Genomic DNA, 27,785 nt, shown 5'->3' with positions numbered 1-27,785 from the left:
GGCCCTGAGGTCATGTGGCTGGAGCAGATAAGAAGCCACTTTGGAGAAATGCTTGCAGGCAGCAGCCCTCGGCAGCATGTGTGTGGCCCGTAGTGGTTATCTGTCCAAGCAGTGATGGAATAGCAGTGATTTCAGCCAGGGGATGTGGACATGGGGAGGGGTGTGGAAGGAGCAGGTAGCCGCAGCTTGTCCTGGAACTCAGCATTCAGGTGGGTCCTGCCTATTCTTCCTGCTTTGTGTTCAAAGCCTGTGGTTAGAGGGGAGGCCTGCAGGCCGGATTCCACGTGTGCGTGGATGACCAAGGCTAGGACGGCAGGGGGGCAGCCATGTTTGCTAGAGGGAACATGCACCTCTCCTGGAAAGCCGTGTGAATCTCAAACTTTACTCTCCCTCTGGCCAAGGGAACTGGATACATATTCCCCGTTTCTTCCTCGTTCCTTTCATCAGAATTGCATGAGGAGCATATTAAAATAGATTCCTAGGACTTTCTGGAGAGATGGAACTGGTCTGTGTCTTGATTTGGGCATTGGCTGTAAGGAGGCATGTCGTTGTCAAACTACACCCTTACAGTTGATTTTTTTTTTAACTATATGAAAATTATGCTTAGTAGGGGGAAAGGAGAGCCAAATAAACTTAACACCAGCTTCATAGTCACTCCTAAGCAGGTGACCTCACATTTGCAAGAGTTAGTGCTGGTATACACAAGCCTTACAAAGACTGCTTTGGAAAGAAAGAGTAGAATGTGAATGGTGAAATCCAGGTTAGAGGGGATGCAGGTGCTTTTGGTGAGATTCTCCCAGTTTACTGTATATTTGAAATTTTCCTAACAAAATGTTGGACAAAATACTAAGTAGTTACCCTGTGGAGATCACTCACAGGGGTGTTCTTAAAGAATGAGTAGAAATATAAAATAACAGCACATGAATGGTTACATGCAGCAAAGGATCAAATTTCCAGTGATATCATGTTGGCCATCGCAAAGCACTATACACAGGATGGCTTAAAACAATGCACTTTGGGAGGCCAAGGTGGGTAGATCACCTGAGGTCGGGAGTTTGAGACCAACCTGGCCAGCATGGCGAAACCCCGTCTCTACTGAGAATACAAAAATTAGCTGGGTGTGGTGGCGCATGCATGTAGTCCCAGCTACTCTGGAGGCTGAAGTGGGAGAATCACTTAAATCTGTGAGGCGGAGGTTGCAGTGATCTGAGATGGCGCCACTGCGTTCCAGCCTGGGCGACAGAGCACGACTCCATTCCCCACCCCATGCCAAAAAAAAAAAAAAAAAAAAGCAAAACCCAGAAATGTATTATCTCATGCTTCTAGAGGCTGGACAGCAGACATCAAGATTTCAGCCGGGTTACTTCCCTCTAGAGGCTGCAAGGAAGAACCACTTCAAGCCCCTCTCCGGGCTTCTAGTGGGGCTGCTGTCCTTTGGTGTTTCTTGGCTTGTAGTTGCATCACTCCCATCCCTGCCTCCATCTTTATGGGTGTTCTTCCCATACAGATGGCTCTATGTCAATGTCTCCTAAGTCCCCTCTTAGGAGGATGCTAGTCATACTGAAGTATGACTAGCATGGATTGGGTGGGCTTACGCCACCAATCTTACATTGATTATATCAAAGATCATATTTCTGACCAGGTGTGGTCGCTCAGGCGTGTAATCCCAGCAATTTGGGAGGCTGAGGCAGGAGGGTCACTTGAAGAGCCCGGAAGTTTCAGATCAACCTGGGCAACATAGGGAGACCCTGTCTGTAAAAAACACAAAAATTACCTGGATGTGGTGGTGTGCACCTGTAGTCTCAGCTACTCAGGAGGCTGAGGTGAGAGGATCGCTTGAGCCCAGGAGTCAGAGGTCTCAGTGAGCTGAGATCACGTCAGTGCATTCCAGCCTGGGTAACAGAGCCAGACCCTGTCTCAAAATAAATAAATAAATAAAAATCCTGTTTCCAAACAAAGTCATATTCACAAGCTCTGGACGGACATGAGTTGGCAGGGGGAATTGGGGAAGGGACACTATTCCTCCCAGTACATTTTTTTTGTTGTTTTTTGTTTTTTGTTCTTGAGATGGAGTCTCCTCGCTCTGTCATCCAGGCTGGAGTGCAGTGGCACAATCTTGGCTCACTACAACCTCCACCTCCCAGGCTCATGCAATTCTCCTGCCTCAGCCTCCCGCATAGCTGGGACTACAGGCATGTGCCACCACACCTGGCTAATTTTTGTATTTTCAGTAGAGACAGGGTTTTGCCATATTGGCCAGGCTGGTCTTGAACTCCCGACCTCAAGTGATCCACCTGCCTTGGCCTCCCAAAGTGCTGGGATTACACACCTGAGCCACTGTTCCTCCCCCCGGTACAGTTACTATTAAACAACTTCTGCCGCTCAAACAACCTAGATGAAAGTGATTATGAATGCTCATTGGAGAACTACGGTCTATTGCAGAAAAATGACTCCAATAGAGACAGAGATTTCAATGTCAAAGACTTATGTGAAAAGTTTGATGCTTCACTTGAGCGAAAAAAATCCATGTGTAACTAAAGAATTAGTGTGCACAGATTATATTTTTAAAAGATTCTAAGGTCACCCTCCAAACCTACAAAATGTAAATCTCTGGAGTCAAGACCTCAGAAATCTGTATTTTTCATAAGTACCCTGTGTGACTCTTGAGCACCATAAAGTTTGTTGTAACTCATTGTCCTAGAAGGGTAAGGGCAGAAGGAAAATGGAGATGGAGAAAATGGAGGTGCTGGGCATGGCTTGGCAGGCAGTGCTCATGGGGTTATTTATTTATTTATTTTCATTTTTATTTTTATTTTTTTGAGCTGGAGTCTCGCTCTGTCGCCCAGGCTGGAGCGCAGAGGTGCAATCTCAGCTCACTGCAACCTCCACCTCCCAGGTTCAAGCGATTCTCCTGCCTCAGCCTCCCGAGTAGCTGGAATTATTACAGGTGCACGCCAACACACCCAGCTATTTTTAGTAGAGATGGGGTTTCACTATGTTGGCCAGGCTGGTCTCAAACTCCTGACCTCATGATCCGCCCGCTTCAGACTCCCAAAGTGCTGGGAGGCGTAAGCCACCTCGCCCTGCTCTTCATGGGGTTATTAAAGAAGCCACATCCTCAGGCTCCTGTTGTGGTGCATGGCGTTTGGTGCAGAACAGTTGCGCTGTGGACACTTACTGGGCAGCCCATGCTGTTGCCCTCTGAGACAGAGGAGGGAGTCCAGGATCTGGAGCCTAAGATGGTGCTCTAGTTCTGGCTCTGTATCTAACTGGCGGTGTGACTTTGGGCAAGTCAATCAACCCCTCTGAGCAGTGATTTCCTTATGCCCTGCCTCCCCTACAGGATTCTCTGTGGCTACAGTGAGATAATATGAGAGCTGTGAAACAGGATGCAGGGATCACACCCACGCAGGAGGGTGAGGAGTCCCTTCAGCTCCAGCTTCTGCTAAGCAGGGGTGGGTTTCTGCTAGGTAGTGAGGGACACGTGTTTTCAGAACCTGAGCTGCTGCGTGCTTGGACCCTCCTGGGCAGGATTGTGCACCCCTGGAGGAGCTGGAGAATGTGGCATTCTGGTCTCAGTCGTCCCTCCAGGCCTGGCCAGGGAGATCTGCGATGGCCTCCCACCGTCACTCCATCTTCACCTGGACAGGTGCAGCACTATACCCAGGACACTTACCCTGGTCAGGGAAGGACAGTCCCCAAAGGTGAGGCTGGCCAGGGCCCCAGTTTGTCTCGGGGGCTCACAGGGCTGCCTCCCGCTCCCCACCATCCCTTCCTCCATTCAGCCACAAATATGTTAATGTTTCCTCTGTGCCAGGCATCCTGCTTGTTACTGGAGACAAAAAGACACCTGACTGAGACACTCATGGGGCTTACCTCAGAGGAGTGAGACAGACATGATAATTACAGGTGGCAGCAAGTGCTTCTGTAGAATAGAAACATTCTGTATGGACCAATATCCTGGGTCGGAAACATTCCAGGCAGAGGGAACAGCACGTGCAAAGGCTCTGAGGCACACAGGACTGAGAGGAGACTCTGGCATTACTGGAGCGTGGGGAGGGGTGGAGTGTGGTGGGGGCTGAAGTGGAAGGAGGTGGACAAGAGCCCTGACTTGGTGGGGTTCATGGGTCATGGCCAGGGATTTAGATTTTATGCTGAGAACCAGGGGCAGCCACTGGAGGATTTTAAGCAGAAGACTGACAACGTTGCTCTGCATTTGATCAGATCGCTCTGGCTGCCATGTGGAGGGCAGATTGGGCTTGGGGTCGGGGGGTGGTCAGGAGTGGAAGCAGCAAGGGAGTTAAGAGGCCATTGCTGTTGTCCAAGTGGCAGATGGGGGTGGCCTGGATTGGTGACCGTGAGGATGAAGGGAATTTGAAATTTTCATGGACATGGAACCATAAGAACTTGCTGCTGCATTGGATGCCAGCAGCGAGGGGAAGGAAGAAGTTGAGGACGACGCCAAGGTTTTGGCCTGAGCAACTGGGTGATTTGATTTATGGAAATGACTAATACTGGGGTGGGGGCCAATGTTTGGGATAGGACCATCAAAGTTCACTGGGGTCAGGTATGAGGTGCCAAGGAAATATCAGTAGAGATTTCGAATAGTGATTGAATATATGAGTCCAGAGCTGAGCTGTCCAAGGTGGGAACCACCAGCCATATTAGACAGCACACATATAGAACATTTCCATCACCGGACAAAATCCTGCCAGATGGTGCTGGTCTAGAGCTGTGACCCAGCACCATAGGCATTTCTCTCTGGGATAATGGCACCCAATCTGATGGTGCTATCTAGGAAGCTGCTGTCCGTATGTCATTCACAAATGGCTCTTTCTTGCCCTCTCTGCTTGACCACACCAGAACATGTATTCAGTGAGGTCCCTTACGTGTGGCCATGTCAGGCAGGCACTGACCTCCTAGAAAGACAATTTACCCTGTGGTTATTTAAGGAAGTCACTTCCTGGGGCTGAAGCAGCATTATGGTGACGAGTATAACACATAGAATGGAGGCTGTACCCACCAGGCGTCACCAGTTGTCATGAGTTCTAGGATTCACTGTGTAGACTTCGCTAATTTAAGAAATGTGTGATGGGGCCGGGTGCGGTGGCTCAAATCTGTGATCCCAGCACTTTGGGAGGCCAAGGCGGGTGGGTCACCTGAGGTGAGGAGTTCAAGACCAGCCTGGGCAACATGGTAAAACTCTGTCTCTGCTAAAAATACAAAAAATCAGGCATGGTGGTGCGTGCCTATAATCCCAGCTACTCGGGAGACTGAGGCAGGAGAATCGCTTGAACCTGGGAGTTGCAGTGAGCCAAGATTGTGCCACTGCACTCCGGCCTGGGTGACAGAGCGAGACTCTGTCTCAAAAAACAAACAGAAAGAAATGTACAGTGGGAGCAGGCAGAGTAGCTCATGCCTGTAATCCCAGAAGTTTGGGAAGCTGAGGTAGAAGGATCCCCTAAGGCCAGGAGTTTGAGACCAGCCTGGGCAACATAGCATGACCTCATCTCTAAAAAAAAAAGTAGCAGATTAGCCGGCCATTGTGGCATGTGCCGATAGTCCTAACTACTCAGGAGGCTGAGATGGAAGGATCGCTCGAGCCAGGAACTGGAGGCTGAGGTTGCAGTGAGCCGTGATTGCACCACCGCACTCCAGCCTGCTGACAGAGCAAGACCCTGTCTTTTACACACACACACACAGGCACACAAACACAAAGAGTGGAAAAAAAGAGAACACAGGCCTGAATCCAATGGACTTGTCTTCTAGAACACACCATGCCACCTGAGACAAGTCAGCCAATCTCTCCAAGCATAAACCTCCTTAACTGCACAGGGAGGAGACTGCATGGCCAGGCATGGGGAGAGGGAATCGCTTGAATCAGCAAAAAGAAGTAGGAGGTATGAGGGAGGGTCTTGTTGTTGTTGATGCTGCTGCTGCTGCTGTCGTTTGGGTTTTTTAATAAAACGGTTCAGTGACTTTTATTGTTTTTTGTAGCATAATCATTTGCCATTTTGTAAACAGTGCCAAGAACAATATTTTTCTTTCTTAAATTATTAGATTATAAAAGACACATTTAGAAATATTGTTTCTGGAATAATGGCACATGAGGTTGTTTGTAAATCAGTAGTCTTGATTCTCCTTTTAAAAATAGCAAAATACAGGATAATTCTTAGATTGGAGTGTTATGCAATAGATCTGAAATTTGCTATATTATACCAGTTGGGTCAGTGAGGAGATAATATATTTTAGGTGCCTTGTGGATAGCACATGCTGTAAACCTGCTTGAGGTGGCTTGAGGTCTCAGTCTTGAGAGAGTACGGTCCAGAAGTGGTCTCGGCAAGTCTGCAAAAGGACACGTTTTAAGGAACTCATGTCCTGCGAGCTGTTGATGCTGCTCATTGGAGTTGAAACTCAGATTCTCCCATTTTACCACTGCAGCGAGGGACAGGATTTTGTAAGGAAGGACCCAGCAGGGAAGCCTCCAAAAGCCCCTCTTGTTTACCCTGACAAGCCCTGGCCACGCCCCCTCCAGCTGTGCTCCCAGCACAGAGACTTTCCCTGGGGGCCTCTCCAGATCCCCAGGTCCCGCATTCACTGGAAAAACCCACGTGTCTCCCTGACTCAGTGCATTCCTGGAAACTTTGCCCTAATCGGAGGTTAGAGACTGGAGGGCTGAGGATCCCGGTGGCTGCCAACAGTCAGTGGCAACATTTGGTAAAAAATGGAGCTAGTGGCTTGAAAACCCACGGGGGGTATCCTAATGCGTTCCCAGTGGTAATTTCATTTTTTCAAGCCTCTGCCCCTTTTCCCACGTCCTGGGTTGCCTGCCCACCTGTGCTGGCTTCTGCTTCTGGTGTCGAGGTTGCTGGCAGTGGCATTAGAGGGGGCTCCACTTCACGAGTAGAATGGATGCTGGGTCCGTGGTGAACAGTCGACGCCCCGGGACCCAGGACTGTCTTTTTGTCCTTCTCCACACACCTGAGCTGGAGAGTTGGTCACAGCTCAGGCACACGTTTCCCGCTGGTTTTCTTTCCTCCTTTCCTCTGGCTCCCATGAATACCGGGACAGTGGCCTGCAGGGCCCATCGCCTTGCAATGACTGTGGGGAGGGCGAGGGGTGGGTGGGCTTCAGGGGTTCTGACCCTTGTCACTTGCCAGATACGGTTTCTTAGGCCACCACAGGCATCTAGAGCTCAGCTCCTGGTCGGTCCTGACTCCAGGTTTGGATCTAGAAAGGCAGAGGGCAGCTTATTAAAGATGGAAGCAAGCGGATCCGCTGCCTTCATTTCAGCCAAAAGCTTTCACCAAAAACCACCAGCTCCAAGGAGACTGCTCCCTGGGGGCCGCAGAGGTGGGCTTGTTAACGCCAGAGCCTCCTCCCCAAGAAAGACTCTCGCTGCAGATACAGATACGGCTCGGGACAGCCTTGGCACCATCATCTCCCTCTGGGGCCTGCCCCTTCCTAGCTGCCAGGGACCATGTACCACCCAGGGGTGCTGCGACACCTGGACCCCCCACCTTCCCCCTGGGCCTCCATGGGGTGGGGGCAGCTGGACCCAAGGCCTGAGGCAACCATTCCCTTTCAGAAAAGGGGTTTTCAGGCAAAACCCAGGCTGTGGGATAAAAGGCCATCTGTCTGTCCCGCGGTGCCCAGCCCCGGCTTTCCCGAACAACATGCCTTTATGCCGGCGCCCCCGCCCGCAGCCCCCGCCCGCCGCACACTGCCTCCTTTCAGGCTGCCTCTATGGTGGACTTGTTTGTTTGTGGTGCAGAGCGCAGACGTTCTGTTGTTCTTCTCTGTTCTCTCCCCCGTGCGCCGTCCAAGCAAACCCTCTCTAGGGAGGACAGGGTCTGGGACCCTGGAGGAAGCTGGGGGCTTGGGGACCTCCCAGGGAGTCCTCCAGGAGGGGAGAAAGGAGGGTACGTGGGGAGCCTTCCCGGGAACAGTCCTGGGAGTGGGCTGCTCTCTGCCCCCCCCCGCCCCTCCAGCAGTCACTTGAGAGATCTTGAATAAGTCACTCGGGCCGCCTTTGCCTCAGTTTCCCCCGTGTGCGGAATGCCTCCTGCCAGTCTCTCAGGGAGAGTTGTGTCCGTCCCGGTGAGATGCCGCCGCATGTGCGCCGTGGTGAAGGTGCTTGTGGTGGAGGTGGCAGGGCTGTCCCAGCTGCCACCTGGGGGATGGGGGAAGTGCAGAATAGAACAAGATTTGCACTAAAGAGGGCAGCAGTTTGCTCCACTGCTCCACGCGCAGCATTTCCATGTGGGAAAAACTAGGAAGTGACCTCTCAGGCCCTAAAGAAGGGGAACAAGGCCGCCCCTGGCTGCAGGTGGGCAGCAGTGGGCTAGGAACGGACCTACTTGAATGCCTGTCCCCCGGGGCCATCTGTGTGGCCTGCCCCTGCGGGCCGGGTGGCAACGCTGTGCTGACTGAAGGATCCTGGTTTCTGCCGCGTCCTCAGCTTAGGGTGAGGGGCAGACTCCTGGCTCCTCAGCACTTCGGATGCCTCCCTCGGTTGTCCCCTCTCCTTCTTGAATTCCCTTTCCTTTGGTGACCCGTCTTGATCCCATGTGAAACTGATTCAGGCCTTGTTACAGGTTTTCTAGGCTCCTGTAACAAACTATCACAAACTGGGTGGTTGAACAACAGAAATGTATTGTCTCACAGCTCTGGAGGCCGGAAGTCTGAGAGCAAGGTGTTGGCTGGGTGGGTTCCTTCTGAGGACATTGAGGGACAGTCTGTTCCAGCCCTCCCCTGAGCTGCTGGGGACTGCCAGCTGCTCTTGACAATACTTGGCTTGGAGAGGCATTGCTCCCATCTCTCCCTCCATCTTCACACGCGTGTGTCTGTGCCCAAATCACCCCTTTTATAAGGCCCACTGGAATGACGTCATCTTAACTAATTACATCTGCAATGACCCTGTTTCCCAAGAAAGTCACATTCTGAGGCTCTGGGGGTTTGAACTTCAGCATAGAGATCTTTGTGAGGACTGGCATAGCTCAACCCACAACCTCCACACTGGGAAGCGAGACCCTGGAACTAACACCCTTGGTGCATGGCCTGAGTCTCTACTGTGATTCCTTACCCCTCACAGATTTTGTCACCTTTCTTTCTTATTTATTTATTTATTTTGAGATGGAGTCTTGCTCTGTCACCCAGGCTGGAGTACAGTGGCAAGATCTCAGCTCACTGCAACCTCCACTTTCTGAGTTCAAGCGATTCTTCTGCCTCAGCCTCCCAAGTAGCTGAGATTACAGGTGCCTGCCACCATGCCTGGCTAGTTTTTGTATTTTTAATAGAGATGAGGTTTTGTCATGTTGCCCAGGCTCGTCTCAAACTCCTGACCTTAGGTGATCCACCTGCCTCGGCCTCCCAAAGTACTGGGATAACAGGCATGAGCCACCATGCCCGGCCAATTTTATCACCTTTCTAGATGTAAGGTGAAGAGAACCAGGAAAAACCAGGTCCAACACCCACTTCTGCTCCCTGACCTACTGCTTTCTCTAAAAGCCAGTCCCTGCCTGAGGTTGCCCTTCATCAGACCTTGCTGGGACTCTGGTCCCTTTGGCGCCTGCCTGCCCCGACTCCACCTGGGCCTTGGTGCAACTGGCCCTGAACGCCTGCCCCATGAGGGTATACCCCAGGCTCCCCATTGGAATTCCCCGTTCCAGGAATTGACAGGGCGGAGAAAACCCCTGCTCTCGTCTGTCCCTACTCATCCTTTTCAGTGGACAGGGCATCCCAGGGAGCAGGAGGCCTGCAACTTGCCTGGGAGTTTCAAACTGGCACACCAAGGGCCACATTTATATCCATACATGTTGATTTGGCTCACATCATTTGTTTTAAATGCAAGTCACATTTTAAAATCTGGAGATTTTACATAAAAATGTATTTTTCCAGCTTTTCATAGAAATCGGGGCCAGGCGCAGTGGCTTATGCCTGTAATCCCAGCACCTTAGGAAGCCAAGGTAGGAGGATCACCTGAGGCCAGGAGTTTGAGGCTAGGAGGTTGAGACTAACCTGGGCCACATAGCGAGACCCCCTTTGATACTAAAAAATTAAAAAAATAAAAATTGAGCCCCGGAGTTCAAGGCTGCAGCAAGCCACGATCACATCGCTCCACTCCAGCCTGGGAAACAGAGTGAGACTCTGTGTCAAAAGAAAAGAAAAAGAGAGAAGAAAAGAAATCAGAAGGTCTGACAACCCTTGGTCCCCATCTTCCTATGACTTGGACCTAAGTCAGAGCTGCCCTATTATAACAGGGCGTGGCCCCTCTATTTCACTGTAGTCTGCCTCATACCCTGCAGCCTCCCTGATACGAAGATGCAGTGACAGGCCAGGCACCACCATGGCTCATGCCTGTAATCCCAAGAAGGCTGAGGCAGGCAGATTGCCTGAGCTCACGAGTTCAAGACCAGCCTGGGCAACATGGTGAAACTCTGTCTCTGCTAAAAATACAAAAAAGTAGCCAAGCATGGTGGTACATGCCTGTAGTCCCAGCTACATAGGAGGCTGAGACAGGAAAATCGCTTGAACTGAGGAGGCGGAGGCTGCAGCGAGACAAGATGGTGCCACTGCATTCTAGTCAGGGCTACAGAGCAAGACTCTGTCTCAAAAAAAAAAAAAATTCCATTGACAGTGACTCGATGCTGTCCTTGTGGCTTGGGCTGACCAGAGAGGAAATAATGCCTGGTGATGAGCCAGGAATTGGTGTTGTACTGGGAGCATTGAGGGTTGGTACTTCTCAAAGGCTTCTCTCTCGTGTGGCCTTGGACTATGGCTGGAAGGATCTAAGGAGGTTGAAGTGCCCTCCCTACCCTCCATTGCCCAGCATGTCCAGTGGCTCTCGGCTGGGAATGAGCAGTGCCTGCCGACCCCGTCTCCTTGGCAGAGCACCTTGGCCATTGCTTGTGCCCATCCTTCTCTCTCCAAGTAGACATGGGCTGTGGACGGCTCTCTTCCTGCCTGCCCTCCCCACACATTGGTGGTCTTTCCAGGCCTGGGCTCTCAGAGTCGACCCAGCCACCCACCTGCTCGCTAATGGATCACTCAGCAGGTATTGGCGGGCCAAGACTGTGCTGGGGACTAGGGAGTGAGCAGTGAGCAAGATTGAGTGGGGTCTCTACCGCACAGGGCTTACAGGCTAGCTTGGAATACAATCAACAGGTAAATGCGGTATCAGGAGAGCCAGGTGCCCCCTCGCCACTCAACAGCCCTGGGCCTGAACACAAGAGTGTCGAGCTGTGTCTCCTGCCTGCCTTCCCAAGGCAGAGAGGCCAGGAGGGACTGGGATGAAGGCTTCCGTTCTCAGCACCGGACTGTTGCCCTGGGATAGTCTTGTCCGCCTCAGGGTACAAGAAAGCTGTGACCTGACACAGATGGGTTGGACACCCCCTGTCAAGCCACACTCATCAACACTTGTGCTGATCATTCCTGTGAAAGCCAGTGTGAGTCAAAATTCTTCACTTCCCTTACCAAATACTGAAACCTATCCAATTCAAAGGCATCACCAGCCAGGTGCGGTGGTTCACACCTGTAATCCCAGAACTCTGGGAGACTAAAGTGAGCAGATCGCTTGAGCTTAGGAGTTTGAGACCAACCTGGGCAACATAGCAAGACCTTGTCTCTATAAAAAATAAAAAATTCACTGGACATGGTGGTGCACACCTATGGTCCCAGCTATTTGGGAGGCTGAGGTGGGAGGATTGCTTGAACGTGGGAGTTCAAGAGCAGCCTGAGCAACAAAGCAAGACCCCATCTCTACAAAAAATTTAAAAATTAGCTGGGCATGATGGTGAATACCCATCATCCCAGCTACTTGGGAGGCTGAGGTGTGAGGATTGCTTGAGCCTGGGAGGTTGAGGCTGCACTGAGCCAAGATCATGCCACTGCACTCCAGCCTGGGTGACAGAGTGAGACCTTGATTTAAAAAAAAAAAAAAAAAAAAAAAAAAAAAAAAAAGGCATAATCTGGAATAATTTCCAAATATTGGAAAAAAGGCATCATCTGGAATAATTTCCAAATACTGGGGGAAAAAAAAGCACACATATCTTCATTTAAGGCACTTTTTGGATTTTAAAGTGTTTAAAAACCACCCTTTGGCTTGCTTCCAGGACCAGGAGAGCCTTTTAAATAATGAATGTGAAAGTTTCCAAGAAACTTTTTCTAAAAGCCTTTTAAAGCTGGAGTTGTACCCTAGTTCCCAGGAATGACCTCTACACACTCGTGATTCACGGATGGTGTTCACCTGTGGAATTCAAGGGTGAGCTGGCTCAACTCTAAAATAAACACTGGGGCGGGAGTCTGGAAAACGTGGCCCAGATCAACGTGTGTGGCGTGCGTGCAGCGCAGCCGCTCCTGGCAGGACTCAGTTCCGGGAGTCCTGGTGTTCCCCAGGTGGGAACGGGAGACCTTCTTCAGGAGGGTCTTTGTCTTAGCTGTGTGGAGGGAGAGTTTTTAGACCTGGAATCTCACAACTAGACTTGAGAAAATTAATCAATGAACAATGCACTGGAGGACGTGTCCCTGTACCTAGGACTATTCCTGCTACTGACACCGTGTGACACTGGCTTTGGTTTTCCTTGGAGTCTCCTCCCATGTTGGAGGTGTGTCCCACCTTGTGATAAGAACCTGGGCTTCTGCCAGGGAGGGGTGTGGTCCCGATGAAGCCACCCAGAAAGTACCTTGCTTATTTAGTCAGTCTGGGGCTTATTTGCCAGAAGCATATCAGTCCTGACATTGCTCCCTGGGGTGGCGCCAGGATCCTAGAGCAGAAGCAGGAAGGAGAAGGATAGGAAGAGGCCATGCCCACCCCCTTCCCCTTTGTCCCTCTTTTCCTCAGCCTCCATAGAGAGGGTGCCTCCTCTTCTAGCCCTTGACTGGCTCTGGTCCATGATTCAGAGGGATTCTGGAGAGAGAATCCTGGCCGCTCTGTGCTGGGGATGGAGCCGCTCGGGGTATGACCCACTGCCCTTCCCCAGGCTCTCAGGAGCAGGACAGAAATCCACAGAGCAGGGACTCCTCTGCTTTCCTCATGTCACCCAGGATACTTCCAGTTGAATGAGGAAGCTTTCAACGGCTGTTTCTATTTAGCATCTCTCTAAGAAACTGGATTTCTGTAATTTTTGAAGTAGAACCTTAGAACCAGGACATGGTGAACATTTGGTTTACTTCCTGTTACGGATAGATCATCGAGCCCCACATCAACCATCTTGAGCCCAAAGAGCAATTATGTGCAATTAATGCTCATAAAAACAGAATGTTGTTATAATTGTTCTGCATTAATAAATATTTTAAAATAGAGGCCGGGTATGGTGGCTCACAGCAATAATCACAGCACTTTGGGAGGCAGAGGCAGGAGGATCACTGGAGTACAGGAGTTCGAGATCAGACTGGGCAACATAGTGAGACCCTATCTCTATAAAAAGAAAATAATTTTAAAAATAATAAAATAGAACCTTTTTTGGTAAATGTCAGTATAAAGTTGCCAACTGCCTTCCTTGGAAATAACTGCCTGTTATCCTGACAACATGTACTTCCTATATATTTGGTATTGAAATTTCCTCTTGTTTATGAAATGTTGCTGATAGTAAATTTAAAAAAAATTTTTTTTTGAGACAAAGTCTCACTCTGTTGCCCAGGCTGGAGTGCAGTGGCACAATCATAGCTCACTCATAGCCTCAACCTCCTGGACTCAAATGATCCTCCTCCCTCAGCCTCCTGAGTAGCTAGGACTACAGGTGCACACTAGCACCATGCCTGGCTTTTTTTTTTTCTGTGATAGAGACAGTGTCTCATTTTGTTGCCCAGGCTTGTCTCAAACTCCTGGCCTCAAGCAATCCTCCCACCTCAGCCTCCCAAAGTGCTGGGATTGCAGGCATTGGCTACCATGCCTGCCCTTGAAATATTTTTATTTGGCAAAATAAAATACTAGCAATCTCATACCAGTCTTATATATTTTTCATTCTGCTCATGCCTTTCCTATGTACTCGGCCAAAGGGCACTGAGAATCTATGATCTAGATTGTTGGAATTTTGATCCTTTTATCTGGGCACTGCCCTATCCAACCCAGAGTGCAAGATTCATGTTTTGTGTCCTGGCCCACCCCCTCAGGCAGACACCCCACCACATGGCAGGGTGGGCAGATACACCCACTCCATTTGTTTCACATCCCCAAGGAGTGTGAGCCCTGCAGAGTTTCAGGGCTTCGCCCCCACAGCCAGGCCCACCACATGGCAGGAGTCTTGGGAGACGTTGGCTGCTTGCAGAGACCCAGCATTGAAACACAGCCCACTGGGGAAATGTGGGTGGAGCATCTGGTATTTGCAAGACCCAGGCTAGGCACGGGTCTAAAAACAGGAAACAGAAATCCACAAGGTCCCTGCCTATTGGAACCTATCACACCACTGGACAAAAAAAGATAATTACCCCCAACATTCACAAACAACAGGAGGCAAGAAATTATAAATACCAACTGGGTAAAAATCACAGATGGAAAGTATGACTTTTTAAAAGTTTGAAAATGGGCTGGGTGCATTGGCTCATGCGTGTAATCCCAGCATTTTGGGAGGCCGAGGCAGGCAAATCACTAGAGAACGGGAGTGTAAGACCAGCCTGAGCAACATAGCAAAACCCTATCTCTACAAAAAATACAAAAATGAGCCTGCTGTGGTGGCGTGTGCCTGTGGCCCCAGCTACTCAGGAGGCTGTGGTGGGAGGATCACTTGGGCCGAGGAGGTGGAAGTTGCAGTGAGCCGAGATCACTCCGCTGAACTCCAGCCCTGGGTGACAGAGCAAGAGACCCTGTCTCAAAAATAAAGTTGGAAAATGAATAGATCAGTTGCTAGAATGATTGGAGAAGAAGATCGTGGTGGTAAAGAGAATATTCTGGGCCGGGCGCGGTGGCTCAAGCCTGTAATCCCAGCACTTTGGGAGGCCGAGACGGGCGGATCACGAGGTCAGGAGATCGAGACCATCCTGGCTTACACGGTGAAACCCCGTCTCTACTAAAAAATACAAAAAACTAGCCGGGCGAGGTGGCGGGCAACTGTAGTCCCAGCTACTCGAGAGGCTGAGGCAGGAGAATGGCATAAACCCAGGAGGCGGAGCTTGCAGTGAGCTGAGATCCGGCCACTGCACTCCAGCCTGGGCCACAAAGCGAGACTCCGTCTCAAAAAAAAAAAAAAAAAAGAGAATATTCTAAGGTCCCACTGCTGGCTCGACCCCTCACTAGCTGTGAGACTGCCCCGTGGGCAGGTCCCTTCATGTGCCGAATGGGAATAAGCACTGTGCCTACTTCATGCAGTTATTAGGAAGATTAGACGGCTGAGCATATAGTAAACACTCATGAAATACCAACTCCCTAAATGCCTTGTCTTCTGCTTGCAGTGGTGGTTCAGGTGGATATACCCAAAAGAGATCTGTGTCTACCACTCCGAGCAGTCTGAAAAGTGTAGTATAGACAAAAACATTAATAGTACTATGTATGGTAAGCCCTTCCCTGCTAAGGTGAGCCTTGTGGCTGGGTGCGATGGTTCACGCCTGTAATCCCAGCACTTTGGGAGGCCGAGGCGGGCGGATCACTTGGTCAGGAGATCAAGACCATCCTGGCTAACACGGTGAAACCCTGTCTCTACTAAAAAAATACAAAAAAGAAATTAGCCAGGCATGGTAGTAGGTGCCTATAGTCCCAGCTACTCGGGAGGTTGAGGCAGGAGAATGGCATGAACCTGGGAGGCGGAGCTTGCAGTGAGCTGAGATGGTGCCACTGCATTCCAGCCTGGGCGACAGAATGAGATTCCGTTTAAAAAAAAAAAAAAAAAAAACAGATGAGCCTTGTGTTTTCTAGGAGAGGCAAATGGGGTTGCAGTGAGTGGTACTGGGGGTACAGAGAAGGAGTCAACCATCCTACTCAAGGAAGGACTTGAGTGACCTGGAGAAAACTACCCAGGAAGAAGGAAGTCAATAGCTCACTGGAGCAGGGTGGTGGGGAGGGATTGGAGAGAGCATGCCCTGGAGTATTTTGAGGTTAAATAGAACTGGAAGGAACAGGATTATTGAGCTGCTGTCATGGGAAGAGGGAGGACTTTTTTATTGGATATTTGAGGTATTTCCATGTATGATGTGCTATAAAATCCACTATTCTTTGTACTCAAGAGAGCATGAGATAGATACACACACACACACACACGTATTTTTTAAATCAGGTGTTGGCCCAGCGCGGTGGCTCACACCTGTAATCCCAGCACTTTGGGAGGCCAAGGTGGGTGGATCACGTGAGGTCAGGAGTTCAAGACCAGTCTGGGCAATATGGCCAAACCCCATCTCTATTAAAAATACAAAAATTAGCCGGGTGTGGTCACGTGCACCTGTAGTTCCAGCTACTTGGGAGGCTGAAGTGGGAGGATGGCCTAGGCCCAGGAGGCAGAGGTAGCAGTGGGCCATTGCACTCCAACTTGAGTGACAGAACAAGAGCCTGTCTCAAAGAAATAAAAAAATTCAGGTATTAGCTTGGTGATACAGACTAAATACGCTGAGACACACAGACTAAGACAGGACCACAAAAGCCGACTTTTAGGTTACATGTGGATTTTCCCATAAAATGCCAAATACTGTCAGCATCAGGTTCTCTTGGGTCCATTTGGAAACAAAAATGTACAAGTCGTGACAGTAGCCTCTTGGCCGCCGGCCAGCGCCCAACTTCCAGCTCCCTGCCATGGCCACCAGCACCATGGCTTCCTTCAGTCACAAGGACACAGAGAAGGCGAGCGCTCTCTCTCCGCCCCTCCTATGGGGAAGCATGGGTTTCACTTTACGTGCCAGCCTGCTCGCTCTGGCCTCACCCTGCTCGCTCTGGGCTCACCCTGCGTGACATCAGAGCTGGCTGGGGCTGTGTGCTTTTCCGAGCACATCCCATTTCCCTCTGACTTTACCTTTTTGTGAGTTCGATTTAACCTTGAGTCCACTTGGGCACTGCTCTGCCAATCCCACCCCACGTGTGGCTGCTGACTGACTGGCACTTGGGTGTTGCTGCAGGGACAGCCTCCCTCGCTCCCTGCTGCCTTTCTTTCTTGTGGGCGTGTGGCCCTAGAAGCCACAGCCTGTGACTCATCAGCGTGGCCCCGTGAGCCCCACCAGGTGCCCTGGGTGCTACCCTGGTACTCTCTTTGCCTGGGACCTGCCAGGGACCTGAGGGAGGACTAGCAGGGACCCCTTTCCCGGAGGGCTCCCACTAAGCAAGCTCCTTCCCCTGCAGTCTCTCCGCTGGCTCACTTCCTCTCCCAGATTTTTCTGCCTGTTTTGTTTATGCAGAAATTTTATTATTATTATTATTATTATTATTTTGAGACGGAGTCTCGCTCTGTCGCCCAGGCTGGAGTGAAGTGGCACGATCTCGGCTCACTGCAACCTCTGTCTTCCAGATTCAAGCGATTCTCCTGCCTCAGCCTCCTGAGTAGCTGGGATTACAGGCGCACACCACCACGCCTGGTGAACTTTTTTGTATTTTTAGTAGAGATGAGTTTTCACCATGTTGGCCAGGCTGGTCTCAAACTCCTGACCTCAGGTGATCCACCCACCTTGGTCTCCCAAAGTACTGAGATTACAGGTGTGAGCCACTGTGCCTGGCTGGAAATTGTTTTTTTTTTTTTTAAGGGAAATGTAAAATACAGAGAATAACAATGCTCACATCAGGGTCTCTCTGTTTTCAGAAGGACCCAACGTCCTTGATCTCCACCACCCTGCCCCACCCATGGGGCTCTCACCACTCCTGGCTGCCTCTTCTCGGGGCAGCTTGGGGCTCTGCCCTCTTCCCTCACCCACTGTATATAATCCTCTCGTATGTTCTCCTTCCAGGGCTCCATGGAGAACGAGGCTGTAGCCCTTGAGGAGACTCAGAAGACAGATCCTGCTATGGAACCACGGTTCAAAGTGGTGGATTGGGACAAGGTACCTGGCATAGGACGGAGTGGGGTGATGACTGGGGGCTGGCGGGGATGAGGAGAGGGAGAGGGTGTGTGGAGCCAAAGGTGGGAGTGGGCATGACGTGTGCCCAGGGGAGAAGGGAAGGGGAAACAGGTGTCCACAGCCCACAGGCGTGACCTGGGGCAGCAAACTCAGGCAGGGGTGTGCCTCATTGGTGGAAAGTTCAGAAAAATAGCAGACAAGGTCTCAGCATGGAGCCAGATCCCAGACACCCCTGGAAAAGAAGAATTCTCCCACCAGGACCCCTGTAGCTGAAAAGGGGCTGTGACAGGGTTGGCAGGCCCAGACATGCTCACTTTGACCAGGGTGCAAGGTAGAGCTGCCCCTGGCACCTGCAATCATCTGGAAACGACATTGGCCAGTGCAGGGCACAGGAGCCTGCTGAGTCCAGCAGGAGATAGCACTAAAGCCATCCTCCGTGTTTGGGAGGAGTCAGAGGTGCCTGCAGTCTTAGGATAAGCCTCTTTTGGCATTGAGAGGCCAGTGCCTTGCTGTGGCTGAGCAGACCCCATAGACCGGTGAGGTGAGCCCTGGAGGAGCTGAGCGGTCACGGTGGAAAAGGAGTCACTCAGTGGCGGGGGAGAAGCAGCGTTGCCTGGTGGGGGGTCACTGGAGGGAGCCGGGTTTGGTGCCATTTCTTTCCAGCTTAGGAACAGACACAAATGTGCATGTCCATAAACCCCTACCCTGCGTGCCCTCTGCCTAGGCTGGGCCTCAAAGACACAGAAACAAACAGCACAGGCCCGTCCCCGCGGGAGCTCACAGCCTGGTGGAGGGGACAGTAACCCCTCCCCACCACAGCCGTAAACAGTTATTACCCCAGGAGGCGGCATGGGATGCATGCCCAAGGAACACAGGCGAGCAGAGTGGGGCAGGGACCCCACAAAGCTGACTCTGCTGGGCCCCCTTGGCCCTGACGCTGGGAACATGGAGATCCCAACTGTCACATGAGATCACAACTGCCTCTGGGAGAACCCATCCGCCCACAGCACAGGCGCCTGGGGGATCCAACCAGAGAGGCCGAAAGAAGTTGTTCTGTGCCACGTCCCCTCCTGAGAGGTGCAGAACCCAGGGGAAGATGGGGGCCAGCCGGAGGAAAGGCCGCCCGGCCACACAGCTGGCAAGCTGGTTTCTGAGCCTCAACCCCCAGCTTGGGCCCCGGACGCTGTCAGGGTCAGGACCTCAGTCTGGAACAGGGGGCGATCACAGGGGAATGGGGAGAGTTTGCAGAATGATGAGGGACCAGAGGGTGAGCTACAGCATGTCCTGGCTCAGGGTCTTGTCCTGAGTGACCAGTGGATGGTACCGGAAGGAGCTGTAGAGAGAGGCATCTGTGAGCTTGGCTTAGGGTTTGAATTCTGAAAAGAGCTGACCGGGACTGAACAAATGTGGCAGCCCTCAGGGTGGAGTGACATGAACAAAACTGTCCTGGAGGGAGGAGCTGGGGTCTGAGGCTGGCTGGGGACGGGAGATCCAGCCCACGTTGCCAGCTCTGCGGCCAGCTCCTCCCAGTCTCCCCGAGCTGTGGTTCAGGGCGGACCCCGGCCCCATCACTGCAGGAGGCAAGGGGAGGATTAACCTGGGCTGTGCCACCATCACCTGTTCTGTCACCACGACCACACCCAAGAGGACAAGGGGCCCCTCCTCCCCCATGGCCTGCTCCCTGCTTGGCTCTGGGCCAGCCGTCCAGGCAGCCTGACTCACCTTCCCCACCTCTCTCTCATTCTCTCTCTCCACACACTCACTCTTCCTCCCCTTCCTCCTGTGTCCCTGGGCTGAGACAGCAGGATGAGGGCTGGGCCCAGGAGGATGTGGAGGCCTACTCTGGATGGAGCCCCCCACCCCCCCGGGTGTGCATGGGAACCCCCCTTAGCACCCCAGAAAATCAGCACAAGGAGCGGGGCTTCCCACGAGTGTGGAGGGTGCTTTTCTGCTTTTTTCTTTTCTTTTAACTTTTGACTTTCCAAAAAAGGGTGCTGCTGCTCTCTCGTTCACCTCACGGGCAATCCCAGCTCTGTTAGTGGGAACAGAGAGGCGGGGGGAGCCACCAGCGCTCCAACCTGAGCCCCCCATCTGTTGCTGACCCCGGCAGGGGGTGCTGGAGTGGGTCTTTGGGTCGGGACATGGAAGAGCTGGGAGAGAGGCCGTGTAGGCGGCAGCTCTGTCTCAGCCGAGGGTCCCAGGTCTGGGGTGGATTTGCACACCTGCTCCTGGGGCAGAGGGGCTTGCCGGTGTTAACCCTTCTGGCTTACCCTCCAAGCTCGGTACTGTGCTTGCTGCCGAAGACTGGAGTGCTGGTCTCCCAGGATCCAGTTTCCCTGGCCCTAGAAGGTGGGGACAGAGTGGGCCATGCTGGGAAGAGTGAGGGGACCTTAGGCCATGGCGCCAGGGCAGAGTTAGAAGGATCTGAAAAGACAGCGAGAAGAGCCAGGAAGCAAACCCTGGAGCCCCTCCCTGCTCAGAGGTGAGGGATCGTCTGACTTTCGGGCTCTGTGTGGAATTTTACCAGAACAGTTTCTAAATCATCCCTTCAGTCACCCAGCCAGGCAGGACCCAGGCTTCCTTATGGGACAGGAAGCCAGGCTGTGGATTCTCACCCTCCACGTCCCTCCCCGTTTCTAGAACACAGCCAGGTGAGGTGGCCAGAGCTGCCCACCACTCTCAGCTCCTGGGCACACCTGTCCCCCTGGTCCAGCAGCCTCCTTTGCCACTTCGCCATGTCTTTTTCGGAGCCCTCCCTTGGGAGCACTCTCCACCCTTTCTGCCCTGGGGACCAGCCTCCCTTTGGGGAAGCGTAGAGAACAGGTGTGATTTGAGGGGGTTGCAGAAGTTCCCTGCCCAGACACTCAGCAGCGGAGTTAGCCCTGAATCCACACCCCTTGTACTGAGCCCTCACTGTGTGCCAGCCGCTTTAAATGTGTTATCGGTTATCTGCTTTAATCCTGCTGATAGCACGAGGGATAAGGATTATAATTATCCTCATTTAACTGATGAGGAAGAGCTTACATCTCCCGCCCAAAGTCACCTCTGGGCACACTAGCAGCCCAGATAGCAGCCCCTCCCCTCCACAAGGTAGTAGAACCTTCCCACCCTGACAGCTGACCATGAATAAGACCCCAAGACCCGTGAGTAGGAGAGGGTGTGGCGGGGGGGGGGGAAGCTGAGCAGATACCAGTGGTGTCTCCCAAGCCAGCCACATCCTCTTCCCCATCCTTCCTCAGGCTAAGCCAGATGCTGGCATAACCGGCTTCCTTCCAGCCTCTGGGGCTGGCCAATGGGTCTGATCACCCTCTTCCCTCAAGGGACAGATAGACCCATCCAGCAGGCGTGTCAGTAGTCAGCTGCCCAAACTCCCTGTCCCTGCCCCTTGCCCAGCATAACACACACCACCCTGACACCAGGGTCCCCAGGGCCTGGCAAGGCTATTGATATTGGCCATAGTGTTTTACCTGTTTAGGACCCCCAGATCAGTCACAGGGGGACCAGGCTCGGCACTGTGGGCACTGGCCTGGCTCTCCTCCAGGCACCCTGCCTGCCTAGTCGCCTTGGGCGCCCTTGGGCCTCCTTTCTCTCTATAATCCCTCCCTGCCAGAGTAGGGGTCTGGAGGGCCCAACATCCAAAGGGCCATCCCAAGACTGTCATTACAGGGCTCAGGGTCCCTAAGTCTCCTCTCTGCCTGCCTTCTTGCCCAGAGCTCCTGGCCCCTCTACAGAGGAGCTCAGTGGTGCTCAAAAAATACCCCAAGGCAGAAAGCAGGCAGGTGGGCTGGGCACTGCCTTCTGCTTCTGTGGTCTTAGAGGACACCCTAGGAGGGCACAGACAGGGCAGGCTGGGTGGCAAGAGATGCCACGTGGTGTTCCAGTATGATGGAGAAAGCTCTTCCCTCTATCTTTTTAATTTTTTTAGAGACAGGGTCTTACTCTGTCACCCAGGCTGGAGTACAGTGGCAAGATTGTAGCTCACTGCAGCCTCAACCTCCTAGGCTCAAGCCATCCTCCCAGGCTCAAGCCATCCTCCCACCTCAGCTTCCTAAGTAGCTGGGACTACAGGTGCATACCACCATGCCTGGCTAATTTTCTTAAATTTTTTTGTAGAGATAGGGTCTCGCTATGTTGCCCAGGCTGGTCTCAAACTCGCAGACTCAGTGATCCTCCCACCTTGGCCTCCCGAGGTGCTGGGATTGCAACCCTGCATCTTATTATTGAGTGGGATTATCTGGAGGATCTGGTGGAAGGTACTAAGAGATACCAGAAAGTGTGCTGCAAGGGAAGACCACCCTACCTGGTTTTGGGGCGGAGCCCCGGGCAGGCCCCCTTCACTCCTCTTCAGCCCTAAGGGCAGGGTCGTGCCTGCTTTCTGCCAGCGCTCAAGCTGTGTTTCCTTTCTGCCTGCGGCTCTGGCATTTTTGCTCCCTGTCCACTCTCCACTGCCTGATTCCTCGTGGGATGAGCCTGAGGCCACCTCCCTGTCCTCACATCCCCTGGGTCACGGGAGGGTCACAGGGCTCAGAGGGAGGAGGCAGGTGATCCGGAACCTCAAGTCCACCTCTGTGGACTCGAGCTTGTCCCAGTTAGACCGCACAGGACGGGCCTGCAGTCACTCCGGCAACGCCACCAAAAGCCCCACCTTGCTGCCCCCACTGAGCGCTGCTGGGCTTCCCCACAGCCTCTGTGCCGAGGAAGTCACAGCCGTGGGTCCCGATCTGGCTGGCAGGAGGCCTCCTGGCCGAGCCTGGGCTGTGAGTGGGGCACTCACGTCCAGGCCCTGCCACAGCACGTGCAGCCGAACATCTGACCCTGTCTTCTCATCTGTCAAGGGAGGTCATCATCGGCCCCAACTCCCAGAATTAAGGCTCATGAAGGATAGGGATGTGAGGCCTGAGCTCCGGCGGACCGGCGACCGGGCTGCAGAAAACTGGCCCCCCTCCCCTCCCGCGGCCCCGGCTGTCTGGAAGCACGTCCTCCACCTCTCTGCTCAGAAAGCTGCCCTCCGCGATGTGCCCTGAGTTTGGGTGGACATTTCTTCAAACAATTGCCTTAGCTTATCGCTGTGGAAGTGGGCGGTGCTGCTGACCCTGAGCAGCTACCCCACCCACCGCCTACTCCCGCTCACCACCTTTGCCACCTTGGGGAGAAGCAGATTCTGGGCACACCGTTCCCCAAGAAAGCGTCCTATGCCACCTGGCCCTGTGCTGCCCGGAGGAGGGGTCCTGGGGATGGAGAGGAGGAAAACGGGGAAGGCCCCCTCCTACCCGGGCACATCGCCCTTCCGCCCACCTTCTGGGCAGCAGGCTGCCCTTTCCCCCTGCCCATGCTGCTGCGGGCCGCATTCCTGGCATAGCCTGGGAGAGGCCGTCCCCGTCTCTCTAAGGCGGGAACAGAGCAGGCTGGGGGGTGGGGCATGGACCCCACGCAGTTGGCACAAGGTGCTTTGGCCAAATCCACTCTCCCTTGCATCGCTTCCTGGGCCCCGGCCCATTGGTCGGGTCTTTGAATCACCAAAAAATCCCTCCACCCCAATGAGCTGCTCATTCCAGAGCAGTTTCGGGCATAACTATGCTGTTGCCCATGCAGGCCAGCTTCCTCTGGGCAGCCCCGAGTGCTGGACATGCCTCTCTGGCGTCCAGTTCCACTGCTGTAAAAGGGGACTTGTTACTGTAGGGGGAGCCATGGGAGCCCCCAGATGCCTGGGAAGTGGAGGCGTCATCAGTGGCGTGATCTCCCCTTCTCCCCACCCCAGCTACGAACACAGCCCGTAAACCTGTGCCCATGCCTTCCCTCTGTCCCCCAAGCCTTGGGAAGAAAGGAGTAAATGGGGCCAGGACTGGGAACGAGCCGGAAGGAAGAGACCCACTGATGTGGCAGGAGTAGGAGGGGTCTTTGGTCAGGTAGAAAGGGTGGGCGGAAGGTGTGGTGCCCAGGCAGGAGGGGGCTTCCCTGCTTTCCTCCGGGATCCCCCTCCCCAGGACCCCTCCTCCCAGGCTGCACAGGGCCAGGTGGCACAGGATGCTTTCCTGGGGAATGGTGTGCCCAGAATCTGCTTCTCCCCAAGGTGGCGAATGCGGTGAGTGGGGGCAGGCGGGAGGCGGGATAGTTGCTCAGTGTCAGCGGCACTGCCCACCCCCACGACGATGAGCGAAGGCAATGGTTTGGTCAGGCAGAGCAGGAAGTGGAATGTGTCTTGCATCGCTTCCCATCTCATTGGATCCCAAGCTGTCATCTTCTGTTGTCTTCCCTTCTCAAAACCAGGTCCCGCCAGCTGCCATGTTGAAAACAACCAGCACGTGAGAGGTCTCCAACCTCTCAGCACCCAGCTGAGCCTTTCTCCTTCAGTGCTCAGGACTGGAAGACGATTAAGAAAGGACACCCTATCAGTGCATGTACCACCTAAATCAAGGTCAAGTGCACAGGGTGCCAGTCCCAGCTCTTGGGAAACTGTATGGAGGTTGCTACAAGCTGGGGGAAGGGGGAGGGAGGCCTCCACTTCAGGCCCAACCAATCCTATCTCAAAAGTCACTTGACCTCTCAGGCCTCAATATCCTGATCTATAAATTGGGTCGAGGGTTGGCGGGCCTGAATTTCTCAGCTTCTCTGGAAGGTTCATGGGGCTTCGCCTGGAATAGCGGGACTGAGGCCCCAGTCGTAGAACTACAGGTGTTGGCCTTTGATGACTGAGGGGAGTGTTCACAGAAGGGAGAGCGAGGCCTTCCTGGGATTCCTTCAGGGTGGTCCTTCAGCCCCAGAGTGAAGTGCGCACCTTCCCTGGGCACCCAGGAGGGCTTCCTTGTGGAGACACAGCATAGACTAGATACAGAGCTCGGGTGTGAGGCCCTCCACGGCCCCAGACAGGCAAGAGGCAGCTTGGGGCTGACTCTCGAGCACAAGTCCACCATGTGTGCAGGTGGCAGTGCTTGTGTCTACCCAGGGAGTAACTGAAATCAAGTCAATCAAACGACAGACCCCTGTGCTGGGGCTGTTCCCACCACACCTGTAAACGCATCTTCCACGGTCTAGCTCCGGTTTCCACACCAGCTCTGTGCTTTTGTTCTGTTTCCTGTACATCCAGGTGTGAGAGCTAGGCTGAAGTCCCTTACCTAGACATTTCTTCTTGTGGTTCAACTGAATTCAACGTATGAATCCTATGCCATTTTCGGCTGGGCACAGTGGCTCACACCTGTAATCCCAGCACTTTGGGAGGCCGAGGCAAGATCACCTGAAGCCAGGAGTTCAAGACCAAACTAGCCAACATGGTGAAACCCCATCTCTACTAAAAATACAAAAACAATTAGCCAGGTGTGGTGATACACACCTGTAGTCCCAGCTACTCAGGAGACTGAGACAGGAGAATCACTTCAACCGGGGAAGCAGAGGTTGCAGTGAGTCGAGATCATGCCACTCCACTCCAGCCTGGGTGACAGAGTGAGACTCGATCTCAAAAAAAAAAAAAAAAAAGAAAAGAAAAAAGAAAGGAAAAGAATCCTATGCCATTTTCTACTTGCTTCACAAAATAAAGACAAAATGGATCAATAGATTAAAATTTGCCCAAACCACTGCTAGACTGAGAGAGGGACCCCCTGGCCATATCCCTGTACTATAGCTGGAAAAGATCATAGTTCAAGATGGCTCCGTCTGTGTAAAGTGCACACTGAATCACAGGATAGCAGGCTCTGTCATGTGTAGCATGCAAAAGTGGGACATAGAAAAACCAGGGGCGCTGGCCAGGCACAGTGGCTCATGCTTATAAGCCCAGCATTTTGGGAGGCTGAGGCAGGAGGATCAATTGAGTCCTTGAGCCCAGGAATTCGAGACCAGCCTATGCAACATAGTGATACTTCGTCTCTAAAAAAAAAAAAAAAAAAATTAGCTGGGCATGGTGGTGTGAGCGTGTAGTCCCAGCTACTCGGGAATCTGAGGTGGGAGGATCGCTTGAGCTTAGGAAGTTGATGCTGCAGTGAGCCATAGCCATGCCACCACACTCTCACTTGGGCAACAGAGCAAGCTCCTGTCTCAGAAAAGGAAAGGACCAGGGGATTCATTTGAGAGAGATGGTCGTAAGTTACAGATGTATATTATTCTCTTTAGAGCAACAACTGCAAGGAAAATACCGAAAGCATAGCTGAAAGGTCAATAGAGGAGATAGTATGGAATATTGTAAAATATTTCATTCAAACAAGACAAAGGAAGAACAGAGGAGACAAATAGAAAATAGCAGCCAGGTATGGGGGTGCCCACCTGTAATCCTAGCTACTCGGAAGGCTGAGGCGGGAGGAATATTTGATCTCCAGAGGTCAAGGCTGTAGTGAGCCAAGATCGTGCCACTGCACTCCAGCCTGGGTGACAGAGCAAGCCCTGTCTCAAAAAAAAAAAAAAAAAAAAAAAGAAGGAAAGAATGAGAAAAGAAAACCAGAGTAGAGCTACGCCAACATTAAATGTAAATAGATTTAGTGCTTCAATTAAAAGGCAGAGATGGCCAGGTGTGGTGGCTCATGCCTGTAATACCAGCACTTTGGGAGGCCGAGGCAGGTAGGATCACCTGAGGTCAGGAGTTCAGGGCTATCCTGGCCAACACGGTGAAATCCCATCTCTACTAAAAATACAAAAAAAAGAAAAGAAAAAAGAAATAGCCAGACATGGTGGCAGGTGCCTGTAATCCCAGCTACTCAGAGGCTGAGGCAGGGAGAATTGCTTAAACCCGGGAGGGAGAGGTTGCAGTGAGCCGAGATGGCACCATTGCCATCTTGGCCTAAGCAAAAATAGTGAAACTCCTTCTCAAAAAAAAAAAAAAAAAAATGGCAGAGATTGTCTGACTAGATTAAAGAAGAAGATCCAACTATATTCTGTCTGCAAGAGATGCACCTTAAATGTAAAGGCATACACAGGTTGAAAGGAAAAGTATGGGAAAACATGGATCCTGTGCACACCAAGCTTCAGGAAACGAACGTGATTCTATTACTACCCAAGCAGACTTCAGGACAAGGAGTATTTCCAGGGACCGAGATGGCTCTTTCCCAGTGGTAAAGGGGCCAACTCATCAAGGAGACATAAGTGGGCAATCTTGGGCAGATTACTCAGCCTCAGTTTCCCCATCTGCAAAATGACAATAGTTAGAATACCCACCTAGTTAGGGGTATAGCGAGGATCAAGTGACTGAACCTGTGTCGGGTGTTTAGAACCATGCTTGACACATAAGCAGGGCTCCATGGGGATTAGCTCTGAGTGCTACTGCAGCTGGGACAAAGCCTCGCATTCTCGCCGTGAACCTGGTCCAACTTCTTCTAAGGTGGGGCTCTGCAGACTGCCGCAAGATAAGGTGTACACACAGGCCACCAGCTGGTTCCTCCAGTTCTTTTTCCTGGTAGTGGTGGTAGCGGTTGTGGTGGTGCGGGGGGTGTGTGTGTGTTTAGAGACCTAGGGCAGAGGGCAGGAGGGAATGAGACAGCACATTTCCAGTGACCCCACTTGCTGCTAGACTCCAGGGCTGAGGTCAAGGAGACTGGGGTCAGGAAGGGAGCAGCGACTAGGTGCAGTTTAGATGATTGCTTGATTTGTTAGTGCCAGGGCGGGATGGCTCCAGGCTGACTTGGATTGTCTTCCAGCCTGAGAAGCAGGAAGTGAACCTCCCAACCCCCACCCCTGCCACAGGAAGGCAGCCAGTACCTGGGACCTGCCAAGTTCACATGGCAGAAGCCACAGCTTTCTTTGGGCCTTTCATCCTGGTCACAGGCACAGAGAGAAACCCAGTGGCCTTGCCTGCTTGCTCCCGGGACCCCCACACCCCTGCTCCCAGGCTGTGATGGCAAGAC

General features: G+C 52.5%; 1 protein-coding gene across 1 annotated transcript in view; it reads left to right on the top strand.

Annotated features, from left to right (window-relative positions):
- The window catches only part of FA2H (fatty acid 2-hydroxylase), a 63,194-nt gene that overhangs the window by 18,244 nt on the left and 17,165 nt on the right, over positions 1 to 27,785 (top strand). The window contains exon 2 of the mRNA XM_045383077.3: positions 17,854 to 17,946. Within this exon, the coding sequence (XP_045239012.1) occupies positions 17,854 to 17,946 (93 nt within the window). The remainder of the gene's footprint in view (positions 1 to 17,853; positions 17,947 to 27,785) is intronic.

The sequence above is a fragment of the Macaca fascicularis genome, chromosome 20 (genome assembly GCF_037993035.2).
Source record: "Macaca fascicularis isolate 582-1 chromosome 20, T2T-MFA8v1.1".
In the NCBI taxonomy this organism is placed as follows: domain Eukaryota; kingdom Metazoa; phylum Chordata; class Mammalia; order Primates; family Cercopithecidae; genus Macaca; species Macaca fascicularis.
The sequence above is the reverse complement of the archived record's forward strand: the minus strand, read 5'-3'. Positions and strand labels throughout refer to the sequence as shown.